General features: G+C 44.0%; 1 protein-coding gene across 1 annotated transcript in view; it reads left to right on the top strand.

Annotated features, from left to right (window-relative positions):
• LOC138295729 (golgin subfamily A member 6-like protein 7) overlaps positions 1–15,670 on the top strand; it is a 277,033-nt gene extending 261,363 nt beyond the window's left edge. The window contains exons 10-11 of the mRNA XM_069234196.1: positions 6,168–6,294; positions 15,272–15,670. Of these exons, the coding sequence (XP_069090297.1) occupies positions 6,168–6,294; positions 15,272–15,404 (260 nt within the window). The 3' untranslated portion in view covers positions 15,405–15,670. The remainder of the gene's footprint in view (positions 1–6,167; positions 6,295–15,271) is intronic.
• The last annotated feature ends 225 nt before the right edge of the window (positions 15,671–15,895 follow it).

Below are 15,895 nucleotides of genomic sequence, written 5' to 3' on the forward strand. Positions count from 1 at the left end.
TGCATTTCTAAAGTGACACAGCACGGCGCTGTCAATTTTGGCGCAGCACCGCGCTGCACCATGTTTTAGTAAATCTGGCCCTAGGTTTACTATGGTACTGATGTAGTTTCCTTTGGAGCACACACTGGACAGAAAATCTTCTTGTTAAACAGTGTCAAAATTTCTTAGTAAAACATTTTTACTTCTTTAGTTTGTTGCCTGGTGTGGTCCTTTCATACTACCATACCAGTCTCTTTGTCCTTCTTGACCTATACCTCCATTTCTGCTCTTATCTTCAGTTCTCCATCCTACAAGCACACCCCACAGCCTTGACGACTGTAGACGCTGTTCTCGTCAATGTGGATGCAGCTTTTTCTGCTGAGGGTCTGGTAGGATTTTTTTTGTTCAACCTGTTCTTTTTTGCTTCAATTGTAGTTGCTTTAGTTCCTTGCTGTACTACTCCCTGTACTACTTCAGTTTAGGTACGACGTAGAGTGGGTTTATTTGTGGCTTCACGGTACAAATAAAGTTTAAGTACTTAAGCAACGATAACCCCCAGCAGGATCTATTGCTGTCTCCAGGGACAGATTGTCTTCTGTGGAGGGGACTGTACAGCACATCACACTTTCTCTGCATCCTGGCCACCACCTCAAGTGAGTGAGGTTATTCGTCCTGCTGCTGCTGCATCATCTTGTAATCTGCTCCAAAACATTTGTAATAAAATGATCCAGTCTGAGAAAGTTGTAAGGTTGTGGGCCCTAGCGCGGCCGGCTTGAAGACTGGTGGCGCCCTGTGCGACAGTGTATTTTGGCACCCCCCACCCCATGACCTCCTCCTCGGTTTCTCTCACTACCACCCGGCAAATGTGTCCCTCATCTCTCCATTGCTCCCCTTTCACATGCATTCATATGTTTTAAAGCACTTGTAAAGGCTGGCTTTACTAATCCACTCAGCTATCCACATAAAATATAGGGGCATATTTAAGAGCCCCTAGCGCCATTCTAACGCCACAATAGCATCATTTTTTTACGCTAATGTGGCATTAGAAGGCCAAAAACGCTGTGCCATATTTACAAAGAGGCACAATGCATGCATTGCGCCACTTTGTAACCCTTTGTGCTACATTATGCCTGCACTAGGCATAATGAATGCAAAGCTGGCATTCCCCCGGTTATGGGGGCTAAAAGAATGGCGCAAAGAAATCTGACAGATTTCTTTGCTTCATTTTTTTCTGGCACTTTTAACGCCTGCTCAGAGCAGGCGTTAAAATTAGGCTTCGGTTGGTTACAATGGGCATCTGGGTGCTTTGCAGGATTAGCATAAAATAATTTAATGCTAATCCTGCAAAGCGCCTGACTAGCGTCAAAAATTCTGACGCAAGTCCTCTAACTACCACCATGGTGTGCCATATTTTAAATACAATACACACATGATAGCGTTAGGGGGGTGCTAAGGGGCACAAGAAAAGTGGTGCAGCACTGTGGGCAGCGGCACTTTTTTCAAATATGCCCCATAGGGGCATATTTAAGAGCCCCTAGTGCCATTCTAACGCCACATTAGTGTCACTTTGTTTAAGCTAATGTAGCATCAGAAGTCCAAAAACGCTGCACCATATTTACAAATTGGTGCAATGCATGCATTGTGCCACTTTGTAACCCTTTACGCTACATTATGGCTGCGGCAGGCATAATGTATGCAAAGGGGGCATCTCCCCGTTAGTGGGGCCAAAATAATGACGCAAACAAATCTGACAGATTTCTTTGCGTCATTTTTTTCTGTAACTTTTGACGCCTGCTCAGAGCAGGCATTAAAAGGAGGCTTCCATTGGTTACAATGGGCCTCTGGGTTCTTTGCAGAATTAGCGTGAACATTTTTTACACTAATCCTGCAAAGCGCCATACTAGTGTAAAAAATTCAGATGCTAGTCCCCTAACTACCGCCATGGTGCACCGTATTTTAAATATGACGCACACATGGTGGCGTTAGGGGAGTGCTAAGGAGTGCAAGAAAAGTGGCGCAGCACTATGTGCAGCTCCACTTTTCTTAAATATGCTCTATAGTTCTGTTTTTTGCAGCAGGCATATTAATCCTCTAAGTTACTTTCTGTTGAGTCAAAGCTGCACTAGGCAAAACTCACATCTCTGTTCCTAGCAGGAACATTAATCACGAGAGGTATCTTGACATTTTAATTGTTTCCTGAAGGCTGGACGCACAAGGAACTTTTCAGCAGGTGCTTTTAAATCACAAGTTCCGGAAGTTATTGCTAAACACAGCGCCCCCCTGAGGTCAGTGCCCGGTGCGTCCGCACCGCTCACACCGCCCACAAGCTGGCCCTGGGCCCTAAGCCCACATGGCAAAGTAAGAGCAACACTAACACAGTAGATATGGGTACTATGACTGACCCAGGGCTCGTGCTCCCAGTCCATTTTATTAGCAGGCATCATGTCACTCATAACGCTTGTTTTTGATGGGTTTGAAGTGGGTGTAAGACAAGCCCACAGGGGAGAGGCTAAAACAGTTACATGTCCAGCAGGAAACTACAGATGTGTGTACTTGTCCTGTAGCCAGTTTTGCATGAACTTAGTCTGATGCCTGTCTGTTGGGCTTACCGATTTCATGACTAACTTGTAAAGCCTGTGGGGCCTCTATCAAGCCATGTAGCCTTCCTACCTCCTCTGTTCTGTGGCATAACACAAAATGATGTCCCTGAAAGAATATAATGAGGGGCCCTGAGTCTCTCATATATCACAGATATTCATTAAAGTTGTCCTGAATGAGGGCCCCCTTCACCACAGGAGCTTGTGCTACGTGATATCTTTTTGCATCTTCTTGCTCATACCAACGCCTCTAGTTAGCTGTGTCACCTCTTATCCTCAGGTGATGATCCCACCTCATGAACTGCTTTTGGTGGGCTTGCTGCGAGCCTGCAATGTGCATGTGCTCCATGCCTGAGTGCTGTGCCATCTCCTTCATTCAGACCAAAATGTCAGCGGGTGTCGGCTTCTTTTTAGGTTGAGCAGAAGTGCACCACCTATTGTATACTTTTAGTATACTTCTGTGGGCTTAAAGCCATTTCATTTGTTCGTTTTAGTGTCATTTAAAAATCCTTGCTTGCTAGTGGTCAGTCATGCCTCTTTGGATTTGAAAACAGGCGCTAGGCATCATTTTTCAGCACGGCTCCTGAAAGTCTCTGGGGATGTGTAGAATTCAAAATTGCAGGGTGCAGTACCTTATGTGGCCAAAAGAGGTCCCGAGGGACACCTAGTGACATCCTGTGGTACTGCACCCTCTTTTCCTGCTTCGTGCACATTAGATCAGTAAATGTTGCGTTTTTTTCAGCCAGCATTTTATAAGTGTAAAAGTGTTAACATAATCACGTTGTTCCTGCTTACATTTCACATGCTTTACTTAATGAGTGTTTGCTTTTTCCAGGATGCTGCTACTTATATTATTTTCTCAGCCAGCATATTACTCTTGTCTCCACTCCCTCATAACCTATTTCCCTTTTTCTGGTTCTCCAGCGCCGCAAAGTCATACAAATGGCAATAGCGCTATGCAAATATCATCACTCCATTGCATACAAAAAAAAGTTTAAAAGTGCAATTTTCAATGCAAAGAGCCCTATCTGTCCCAAATGCGAGCCCGATTGCACTGTAAATGCTTGTTGTAAGTGCTGCTGCTCTTCTCAGAGCATCTTTTATTCACAGTTGAGCCGTTCTTAACAGTTGATGTACAACAGCTTCTCTCTATTTTAAGTTGTCTGTTCTGCTTCACTTTGTGAGATCTATCTCCTTGTTGGTAGATATCCAAGCTTCCTTCGAGCTGTTCTATATTGTGTTCAGCATTTGATGAATTGTGGGAGTTTGTACAAAACGTGACTGTTTCACCTCTGTGGAAGTGGAACTTGGTATCTGCTGCTATCTTCAGACCACTTCCTGCAGCAATAGCACCACCTACTGGAGGACCACTAGTTTGTCTTGTGTCCATTTATTCATTGTGGATACTTCATTGAGTTTGGATAGATAGTGTGTGACAATGCTGCAGAATAATGTACCCATACATACCACACGTTGTCTACTGTTTAATTCAGAATTATTCTTTTGATAAAGTGTTGTTGTTTTAACTTACTTAGTCATGTTTGCTCTTTTCTTATTCCTAATAGGGGCTGCAAGTATTAAAACTGTAAATGTATTTACATAGCACTCACGACCCCTGACGAGACATTGAATTGCTTTACCTGCGAGTAGCATGCTACTCCAGAACCCAATATTAGTAGTTAGTAGGTTTTTGTTTCCTTGCGCATTAGTTGTGTTAGGTTTGTTATCTTGATCTCATGTGTCATTTAGTAGAGTTTGGGAAAGGGATAGAATGGGGAGTCATGAGGGTTCAGGATGATAGGACTGGATTTGTAGTAAGTTGTTTTGTAAGTAATGGTCATGTGTGTTTTTTAGTTGGGTGGCATGGCTAAAAAGGGGGGTGAAAGTTTCAGAAGGATGTTTGGGAGTTCATAGTAGTCAGAAAGGTTGAGGATGAATGAGAGAGAGGGAGGAGGGATGTGAAGATGGGAAGGTTTTTTAATAGCAAAAGATAAATAATATGTATTATACACACACACATACACACATGATTGGTAAATTTATGTTTGTTTGATTAAACCCTTCCTATAAATACTCATATGTACATTGAAGCAGCAATATTTACACGGTCTGCTATCCACATTTATCTTGTGGTGCATTTTTTATGATTTCAAATAATAATTATTAACGTATATATTCATAAATATTCACATGCCACTGTGTCAGAACTCCTCTCATTTCTTAATGGTAGTAGGGAACCCAGCTTTTGAGAAAACAGTGGGTAAAGCTGTTTGAATCATTGGTATAGAGGGTAGGGAGAATTTCTCATCCCATGGAAACTGCACGTATTACTGATTCATTTGGGGTGGAAGAGAGAAAAGTGCAGGAGAGTCTGCCTTTGGACCAGTTGAAGTAAAGGGCAGAGAGGGACCTATATATGTGTATCAAACTACATCCTAGAACCCTGAAGACCATTTTGGACAGAGGATTAACTTAGTCCTTGAGAGGCATACTTTTATGGTAGACTAGAACAAAAAAAATAGAAATGGTTGAATTATGTGTTTTAGGGGCATGAGTAATACGTATTAATCTGGGACATTAAGGCCCTGATTAATACTTTTTTGCACCGCTTTTGCGTCATTTTTTTATGCAAAAGCGGTGTAAATGTTCAAAATACAATTGCTTTCTGTAAGTTTGCGCTGCTTCTGCGTCAAAAAATTACACAAATGCGGTGCAAAAAAAGTATAAATCAGGGCCAAGTGACTACTTATTTGGAGATCAGCTGGCAAAAGGAACTAGTAACCCACACATTCAAGGGTAACTTTTATGAATAAATCTTGATTTGAAGGAAGCTGTAGTGGAGAGCATTGAGCACACTGCAAGAGAAATGAAAGGATCATCAGACCAGCCAGCGTCTGCAGTTAAGTATAATAGTAGTCACAGGATGGTGTCATGGTGACAGGTTATTTTACACTGCTCTATTATATGTGGTTTGGAGATTGTTTACTTAGTTGTTTGCACTGCAGCGTGGCTTGTCAGCTGGCCAGTAGTCCTGTTTGCATTGCAGGATCCCCTTTGTGCAGGAGAGGTGGGAAAAAGGACACTTTGTGGGTGCCTGTCGAAAAAATGATTCCCGCCCTCCTCAGAGACCTTTGACCTAACGTCTCGTCCAGCACTGGGTTGTAAGGTCACATTGGAGGGGTGACAATCACTCATTATCAGTGCCCTGGATCTCCTTCCGAGAACTGGCGCCCCCAGGCCAGGAAAACCCTACAACTGTCCCCACGCACAGGGAGGAAACTCTGAAAGCCTGAGCCATGTATATTTTGTTTTACACAAGCATACTGTTGATTTGGGAGTGGCAGGCGGACATCTATAAATATGGCAGCCAGTCCTCCTGGAGGGCGGAGGCCAGGGGATTCACTGACCTGGCAGGCCTGTGGTCCACTGCCTATCCATAAGCCACTGAGTTACGCTTGCCTCATTCCATCTTGCAACTGATTGGGCCTCATATCGGAAAAGCTTGCACACCAACCCATGAGCACATAATCAAATGCTGTTAACGGTCATAACGTCAAAGAGATGAAATGGGATAATTTGTGTGTTTGTTAGGCCTCAGAAACTGTTGCTGCGGTTGTCACGGTGGCACGGTGCAGGACCTCAGTTCTCCGAAGTGTGCCGCAACCAGGAGCCCCCTGGAAGAGGAAATTATTCGTTTTAAGGATGTGTACAGACAGCTGTAAGTATGACTTCTCTCGTTACTGACGCTGTGTTTTAAATCCTGTTTACTTCCTGCAGTCACATCATGAATCTGTAGTTTTAGGTTAGCCGGAGATAAAGCAGAAATAATTGCGTCTGGCTCGTGTATCAGTGTAAAGTGTGAACCTGATGATGGCAGTGTCACATATGTTTTGGGCAGAAATGTACAGCAAGCAAAAGTGACATCTTCCGCCATTTAACCCTAGATGACATCACAAGTTTCACCCCGTTTCCAACCTCTAGCTCTTCAAACGAGTCTCGTTTGCTGCCTATAGGTGTAGGGAAAGAGCTAGGAATGGAAACTAAACACCGTAAATGAGCGAGAGCAACGATTCTTAGCCTTTTGGCTTCTGTGGATCCCCACTCAATACCACTGGAAGCCGGTGACCCTCACCTAAGCAATTTCTACGAATTGAACTTCAAACCAATACACAAAAATACAGAAAAAAAGGTACACAGAAAAAATACACAACTCATGAAAGATTGTATTAAATTCACAAAGAAAAAAGATGCAAAAACCAAAGTTATGATTTTAACGGGATGGTTGGTGCTTTTCAAAATTGAGTTTTATCTGTAAAAGATGAAGCGATATGCTGCAATATCACGTTCTTTTTCGATTCTAATGCAGGCTCTCTAAATGTTGTTGGTGTATATCAGTGCTTCAATTAAGGCCTCCAAACATCCAAACTAGATTCCATTTACTGTACTTTACGCAGCTCCCACGTTCAAGCTAAAGATGCCAACTTAACTTTAAGCCTCCAATTTCTATTTCCCTGAAATTTATAGCGCTTCTAAAAGCTTTAAATTCTCAAGCCTGTGTTTTTATGTATATGTACTTTACTAATCTGCTTTCTAAACAGTTAGGGATCCCTGGATAGGAGTCACGTCAGCCAACCAAAGGTTATTAACTGTTGAGTTAGAGCTTTGCTCACTTTCTGGTCATGCCTCTGTCTTCATAGGCCTCTGAGGCGAGGGTTTGCAGTGGAGCTTCCCCACAGAGAGAAAGCCAGGAATAGCACCTTCCCTTGACTAAACCCATTTGACGCCCTTGGTCATTGAACTGGAGTTAAACCCCAATCAAGTGGTGTGCCATCATGTGCGCATATTGGGCCTGGAGGTTAAACATGCTGTATTGTGTCGGTAGGCTCTCTAGGAGCCATTTCAGATGACAATCGGTCTTGCTTTTAAGGCGTTCAGTTAGCCACATAATTAGGCATGCAGTGGCAATAAATTTAGGTTTTGCATCTTTGGCCAATCGACTTGCAGAAATGTAGCTCGCAAAGGCCAACACATATCTATATTTTCTTATTACAAGGATTTTTGTTATACATGTCGGACTGTCATTTGTTAGAGATGCATCAAGCTGCCTATACAGCTGTGCTGACGTGCTGGCAGTAGGCGTTTTAACAACTTGCGTTTAAATGACTATATTAATTATACTATGATGTCAATAAGGTCAAGTGTCATATCCTGTCATCTTCACAGGGTGTGCAAGGGTATGACATCGCCTCTGCTACTCCCATGGCTTTGGTGAAGTGGCAGCATTTCTTACTGTTCACATAGGTCCTAAAATATTGATGACTTTACCTGCCAGGATGGAGATGTTGCCACAAGACTTTTGGATGTGATTGTACAAGATGACATTTTACATCCTCGTGGATATTTTTTTTTTTTCATTTTTCTTGCTGTATATTCAGAACTTGAAAATCCTGCTATAGGAAGAGGTAACAAAGTAGCAGGGTGCATGAGATGACGCTCACTGAGATGATGCTTGTTTCCAGTCCAGGGAGGACCTGGCTTGCCAGTTCGGGCAGAACTGTTCCCATGGGGAACAGGGTAAAGACTGATTTGCATATGGCTGGGTCCAAACTGGGGTGGCATGGTGGGCAAAAGAACAATGGATTAAACCCAGACCTGTGACTGAGGGTGCGTGTTTGAACCGTTTCAGCACTCCGTCCATCATCCTTTTGTGTCCTTTTGTTTTGCTCAATGCAGTGCTTTAAACAGGCTGGTACTGTCCAGTACTGAGTACCAGCACTTTTTTATTTTGAGAGGGAGAGTACCTGCACTTCTCAAGGAAAAGTTAATACTTTTAATTGGAGAGTACCGGCACTTCTCAGAAACAAGCAGGTCCTGTGATACAGAGTACCTGCACTTTGGTTTTCCCATTCCAAGCACTGGCTCACTGATTCAGGCCATCTGCATTCGGCTCATGAGGCGTCTCAATTTTTTGGTGGCCTTTTACTAATGTGTTGGTTAATCTAAGTGTTTCTGCTGCAAGTGTTTCTGATGCTAAGCAGGATGGAGACATGGCAGGAAAATGTGTGACTTGTGTCTCGACCTCGTTTTTGCCACTTGGATCTTTGCCACTTTAGCCCTCAATGTAAGTCTATCATCGAAGATTACATCCAAGTATGCAAACAAATAAACTATTTAACTAAACATCGTTTAATTTAATGACATCCTTCTTCCTTTTTTGACCTATTTACGAAAATGAGTTTGTCTTTAGGCTAAGGCTGTCGATAAAAGTTAATTCGTATACCTGCCATTAGAGGCTGATTGCTGTCTGTACTCTTAAGGTGGCGTCTTCTTCGTGTAGGAAAAGAGAACAAGATCTCGCTCCCATTCTAGGGACAACATATTACAAAGTAATTAACTCTTCCATTAGCCCCTTAGAGCAAAGAGTAAAAGGAAAGGGGACAAAAATGCACCTCTGATGAACATTTCTTCTGTCTTAAAGGCTTGGGTCCATTACCCTTTTAGCAAATCTAACTGTGACGTACAAAGGTGAATGCAAGTTTGGGAGTACGGCTACCTATTCCTCGTTCACACACAAACACCTCAATATGTGCAATGTTGACCTTTTGAAACAGAGAACAAGCTCTAGGGGGCACTGTAGGCTGGTTGCTGAATGCCAAATCCATATGCAAATCTTCTTTGGTTCTGTTAAACCTGCCATGCCATATAGTCACTCACAATTGTACCTGCAGCGTTTTTATCACTCCTCTCTCCTCGTACATCTCAACTCATATGGCGGCTGGCAGTTACGATCCCTGCCTCCTAGCTGCCACCGACCAGGTAGCCCCAAGCAAACTTTCTTGCTGTCACCAGGTCAGGCTTTAAGCCACCTCGTGTTTTGACACCCTCAAGCTAGATAAACAGGACTGTAAGAAGCAGTAAGGAATTGGCACTTGGAATACTCAGTGCCCAAGTTTTACACAATTACAAAAAGCAACTCCAACCGGCTAGATCTACCTATTTCCCCTTACAAATTGAGCTCGCCAATCGTTTGTTGAAATACATCTTCAAATGGTTAATGATCTTCTTACCTCACCAGCTGTTAGAACTCTACTTGCACTCTCATGTTCTTTGTGACGAACTATCCATGTATTCCCACAAGATAAAAGCCATTGCCGAGACTTTGTCCTGTAAGACCTCTAATCATGAGACCAACCAAGTCCTCTCTGATAGCCTAGGGCCCGCTGTCCATTCTAATGTTTCTCAGCTGGGAGTTGTCCATCCCAACCATCTTTCCCGCTCCATAATCCATGCCATTCTCATATCTTTCACCGCCTCATTGATTACATTGCCACTCTTCTCACTAATCTCTGCAATCAATATGTTGAGGAAAGCAAGATTCAGACTGCTTGGAAATAGGCCTTAGTCTTGTTGCAGTTATTGCACGCCTATCTCGCTACTTGTTTTTGCTATCAAGATCTTGGAAAGGGAAGTCAACACCCAACTTTCTATGTTCTTGTAACAATGAAGTTTGCAGTTCACCAGAGTCAGCCTTTCAGAGTCACCGGAGCACCGACTCCTCTTGTCTCAGTACTGGGTGACATCCGTAGTCAAGCAGTGGCCCTGGTCCTAGTGACCTTCAACGCTGTATTGCAAAAAAAAATCCTGTTAGAATTCCTGTTCAGGTCGGTATAAGGGGCGTGCCTCTTGACTTGTTTTCCGTTTTCTCACAGGATCGATCACAGGCTAAACACCTCCCATCTTTTAGATCTAAGTTTCAGAAGTTAGACCTGGGGTTCCCAAGAGTCCCCCCTCAGCACTTTCGTTTTTTTAGTGTGTGAGTGTGTCCACTAGCCAGACATATATTGCTTCCATCTTTCTTTTACAACATAGACTGATACACAAATCATTTTGAATCTCTCTTCCCCAATCCTAGTGCTCAAACTGGCTTTCAAAACTGCCTTGTAACAGTTGTTAAGTGGGTGAAAAATAATTTCTTGAAAATCAATATTGATAAAATGGAAGTTCTTCTTCTAGGAAAGCCAATGTCGCCCTTCTCTCTTGACTGGTGGCCTGCTGAGCTGGGCCCTTCTTCTGCTCCAGTTCCTAACGTAAGAAACCCGAGGCTCTGGCTTGATCATAATCCTACTTTTATCTACCCACACCAGCAAACCTTCTGCTGGCTGCTTCTACCAAGCTTTGTTTGTTATGAAAAATCCGTCCCTCCTTATCACCCACATCAAAACTGCCTGGTTGTACAAGCCACCGTTTTATCTAGGCTCGAGTGCTCGACTTCTGCAGCGCACTCCATCTGGGTGCCCCTGATGAATCACTGTTCTGCTTAAACCAGAATTTAAAATGCTGCAATTCCTCTGATTTTCGGCCTTCCCCAGAATGCCCACATCTCTGCTCTGGGATTTCCCTTCATTGGCTACCAGTCCAGAAATGTGTAATCCATGTAATTGGCATGCCCATCTTTCTGCAAGCCCACTCTCTGCTACCATCCAAAACTCTTCAGTCCTCGGCCACTCTCTCACTCTCAGTTCTACGGATTCACTGCCAGTACTTGGCTGCTAGTGCCTTCTGCTACCTGGCACCCAAGCACTAGAATCCATTGTACCTATCTAGTTGGCTAATTTCCGATCACTTAGCCCTCCATAAAGCTCTTAGGGGCATATTTATACTCTGTTTGCGCCGGAATTGCGTCGTTTTTTTTTACGCAATTCCGACGCAAAACTAACTCCATATTTATACTTTGGCGTTAGACGCGTCTAGCGCCAAAGTCCATGGAGTTTGTGTCATTTTTTTGCGTGGACACCTACTTTGCGTTAATGATATGCAAGGTAGGCGTTCCCGTCTAAAAAATTGACTCCGAGGCATGTGCGCCGTATTTACACTCCCGGGCAAAATTCACGCCCGGGAGTGGGCGGGTCAAAAAAAATGACGTACGGCCGCATTTGCGCCGTTTTAGAGCTTGGACAAGGCAGGCGTTAAGGGACCTGTGGGCTCGGAAGGAGCCCAGAGGTGACCTCCCATGCCCCCAGGGACACCCCCTGTCACCCTTGCCCACCCCAGGAGGACACCCAAGGCTGGAGGGACCCATCCCAGGGACATTAAGGTAAGTTCCGGTAAGTATTTTTTTTTTTTTTGTGGCATAGGGGGGCCTGATTTGTGCCCCCCTACATGCCACTATGCCCAATGACCATGCCCAGGGGACAGAAGTCCCCTGGGCATGGCCATTGGGCAAGGGGGCATGACTCCTGTCTTTGCTAAGACAGGAGTCATTTCTATGGGGGTTGGGAGTCGGAAAAAATGGCGCAAATCGGGTTGAGGCGAAAAATTTGCCTCAGCCAGACTTGCCCCATTTTTTTGCGCCCAAGCTCCATATCCCCCTACGCCGGCGCTGCCTGGTGTATGTCGTTTTTTTCCACGCACACCAGGCAGCGCCGGCGGCTAACGCCGGCTAACGTCATTGATTAAATACGGCGCCCGCATGGCGCTTCAGAATGGCGTTAGCCGGCGCTAATTTTTTTGACGCAAAGCTGCGTTAGCGCAGTTTTGCGTCAAAAAGTATAAATATGGCCCTTAATACTTGGCTTTTCTCACTAGATTTTTAAACGAGTTATCTCAGCCTTTTTAGCAGTCTTGCGATCATACTCACAAACGCCAGGACATATTTTGGGTAACTTGTCATGTACAATAACTTAATTTAGGGCTCTGGGAAATCTGCATGTGCCCCTGCGGCTGTAGACTGGATGAGGGTCCCGAGTCTGCAGTCTACAGCAGCGTGAACGGCCACCCTCGCCCTGGTGCCTTGACTGAAGTAGTGACCCAGTTTTCTCTTGTGACGCTACAATGTTTGAGCTTAGTAGGTACACAGACGAAGGGTCCCCAAGCAAGGATCGTCTTCTACCCATGATGGGATGAGGATCTTGGGAGGTTAATGCCCAGTACTGCTTATAGTACATTATGAACATGTCTGCCTGGATTGTGGCAGGTTAGGAGCAGGCTGCGAACGCAATGGGGATTTTTCAGCTACTTCACGGAAAGAAACACAGAGGTGTAACTTGACCGGGTCTGGGTAATACAGCGCTAAGAAGTCTATCAAGTGGTGGCTTAAAAGGGCTGATGCACCCTGGCAATTTTCAAAATATGCAAATGTGGTTTGGCTGAAACTGTTTGGCCCAAGAGTTACTGCAATAGTACTGTGCTGACTTGATCAATTGAACAATTGTTTTCTCATGAAATGCATTTTCTTGTTTTGTGTATTGGGACAAATCAATACAAATTTAATTAAAAAGACGAGTCAAAGGACCTTCCTTAACTCAAAATCCGCATGCCTACCCTACGACAAAAGAACCTTGGAACGGCGGAATAGAGCAGGGAACATCTCATTTTAATAATAAATATATTGCATAATTGTCTGCCACCAATCCAGCACGACGTATACAAACCCCCAGTTAAACAAACGTAATGGCACTTCCACTTATTTTTAGGAAAGGACGTGACCTGCCAGTGTAAGAAAAAATGTAAAACAAGTTATCTCTCCCCAAGTGCCTGATTTTCAGAAATGAAATGTGTAATACTTAGGCCAACTTTCTGACCCACAATTTATGAGTGAGATATGAGATGGGAGCCTCGCACGGAGCAAAGTCGAAGGCTAACTGTGGGTGTCTGTGTGCTACAATGGGAACGGAAAATAGCAGAATATAGGGACAAGAAGATCTTTTTCTGCAAAGTCAGTTTATGAATCTCTGAACGCACAACGGGTGGTGCACACTAGTGTGCAGTGTAGGCATTTATTGGGCATTGTGGTGGAGGTTTCATCTTCCTTGCATGGAATAGAAGCACTGACCGAGGTTCCATCAACTGGATCATAAAGGACGAATGTAGTTTCTTTAGTATACATCTTGGCAGTGCTTAATTTGTAAATAAAAACGTGCCAGTGCCCAAAGCTCTCCTCTGAAACACGCGGCTGCTGCACTTAAATGTGCGAGCACGGAATACTGAAGAAACCTAATCCTGAAGCCATCTCGGGCCTCTTTAATCCCTTTACAGCCACTCCCTGCCCCTTCAGCTCACTCTTGCAGCTTTCTGCTTTCTTCATTTGTGACGCTTTTTCGATTTTCTCTTCCTCCGTCTTTCCTATATGTGTTTTTGTTCGCAGTAAATGCCTGAGGGAGAAAAAAAGATTTGCCGGTCCTCAAAAACAAGTGATGGTGCCTCGCACCGGAAACTACTGGCTCAAATTAAGCACTACATCTTGGCCGTGAATGACCAGAGGATATAGCTGTCTAGTGCAGGGTTCTGCAAAGTCGGTCCTGGAGAGCTGGGTCATGCCAGATTTTTAGCATACCCACAATTAGAAAAATGTAGATTTCTGAAAATCTTTTTTCTAAATGTGGATATGCTAAAAATCTGGCATGGACCCGGCTCTCCAGGACCGACTTTGCAGAACCCTGGTCTAGGGGAATAGTGCTAGTGGGGTTTAAAATAGTATGAAGTGTAGGGATGATGCATAAGGACATGAGGACAGTGCTCTAAAGTCTGAGATCTGAAAGCCTGCGCTTGTCCTTTGGTACTGGTGTGCGTCAGGAAGCTAGCACTGTGGATGCCTATCCGCAGGACAAGCACACAAGTACCTGTTCTTTGTGAATGAAACTTGTGCTGCAACAGCTGACACTGTACCTGTTGCTGCTCCCAGAGTGTGCTAGGAAAGCTCGTCCTGCAAGTGTCTTCACTTCACTTGCTAAGTGTGTGAGGGAAGCTTGCAGTACAGATTCCTTCCGTATGAGTGAAGCCTGTCCTTCTGTTGCTACTGTTGTATGCAGTCTGTTTGTGTAAGGAAAAGTTGCTGTGCCTTTCCTGTGTATTTTCTGTGCGTGACCTGAGGGCAGTCTGTAAGGTACCTGTGGTGTGTCAATGAGAAGTGCTCGTATTTGCTTGAACTGTACTTGCATGTGTTACAGAAGCTGGCTCGGCAGATGCTTGGACTGTATCTGCTGAGCGCTTGAAGGAAGCTTGCACTGCAGGTGTGCTGTGCCTATGAACTGAGGGAGCAACAAGCAATGTGGATGTCTGGACTTCACCAGCTGATTTCCCCCCAGTCATCCCTGTCAGACATACTATTGTGAGAGTGCCGATTGGGGCTTTAGTCAAAGATGTGCCCTCACCCTTCCTCTTGTGTAACCTGGTCAGCCGTACAAAGAAGTAGTCGCTTTTGCCTCTCAATGTTTCACTCTTCCCAAAGCTGACTCGGGCTTAAAGGGGCAAAACGAAATCACTCGTGATGACTGACACTTCGGTCACCAAATGGGTGTCCTGTTGACTGCTCCACAATGTGGGCAGCACTTCAAACAAGCCAAGTCTGAACCATTGCCCCACTCTATAAAAGCTGTCAAGTGGGCTGACCCAAAACATGAATGGCACTTCAGGCAAGCAGTGGCAGAACTGCCCCCGTTATTTATGTTATTGTTAATTAAGGCTGCCCAGATAGTTAAGCTTTTTCTACCACATACCTAAACTGGCAAACATACCAATTAATTTCATTTTCCTTTCATGTGATTCTCCATTGGTGGGGTTTAAACACATTGTAGGTGTCCCTTGCTTAAAATGTATACTAGTATTTTAGTTTTTTGTGGCATTTGCTAAATTGGAAGATGTTTTTTTTCTGAAAGGTAACTAGCTCAAACTTGTTAATCTTGAATCTCTGTGTTTAGGAAGAGAGAGCGTAACCTCCTGCTCGATGTAATGGAAATTATGTACACTCGTAGATGGTTTTTGGAAGAGGCGGTGCCCCATGTAAAGAGAGCCCTGAAAAAGTGCGGCGTCATCTATGAGGATGGTGACTGAAGGGACCACTGCAGAGATGTATCTATATGTTATTACATGCTTTGTTGTACAGTTTGAACTCTCCGCGCTTGACTGTATTAACCCCAGCAGTTGATTATCAATGAATAATCAGTGTAAGGTAAATCATACCAGGGTGCGGACAGGTGTTAAACAAGTGCACAATCAATACTGTGAGAAAATAATCTGTACATTGTATATATTCTTTCTTGTATTTGATGTTTACTTATATCAGATGCTCTCAGCTGTCAATAAAATGGATAAAATAGCACCAGTCTTTAGTTAATCCTGTTGTATGAGAATACAAAGTATGATGAGCATGTCACTGCAATCCCACCCAAAAAACTGTATTCCACAATTACTGTTTATATTTGGTATCACTCCAGCTACTTAATCACACCAACGTTTACACACTCATAAATATAATCACTCAGCCCTTCACCTTAACTTTTGAATTTAATGTCGTTTTTAGGGTAAAGCATGCGTATCGCCAG

Source organism: Pleurodeles waltl, chromosome 5 (genome assembly GCF_031143425.1).
Source record: "Pleurodeles waltl isolate 20211129_DDA chromosome 5, aPleWal1.hap1.20221129, whole genome shotgun sequence".
Taxonomy (NCBI): domain Eukaryota; kingdom Metazoa; phylum Chordata; class Amphibia; order Caudata; family Salamandridae; genus Pleurodeles; species Pleurodeles waltl.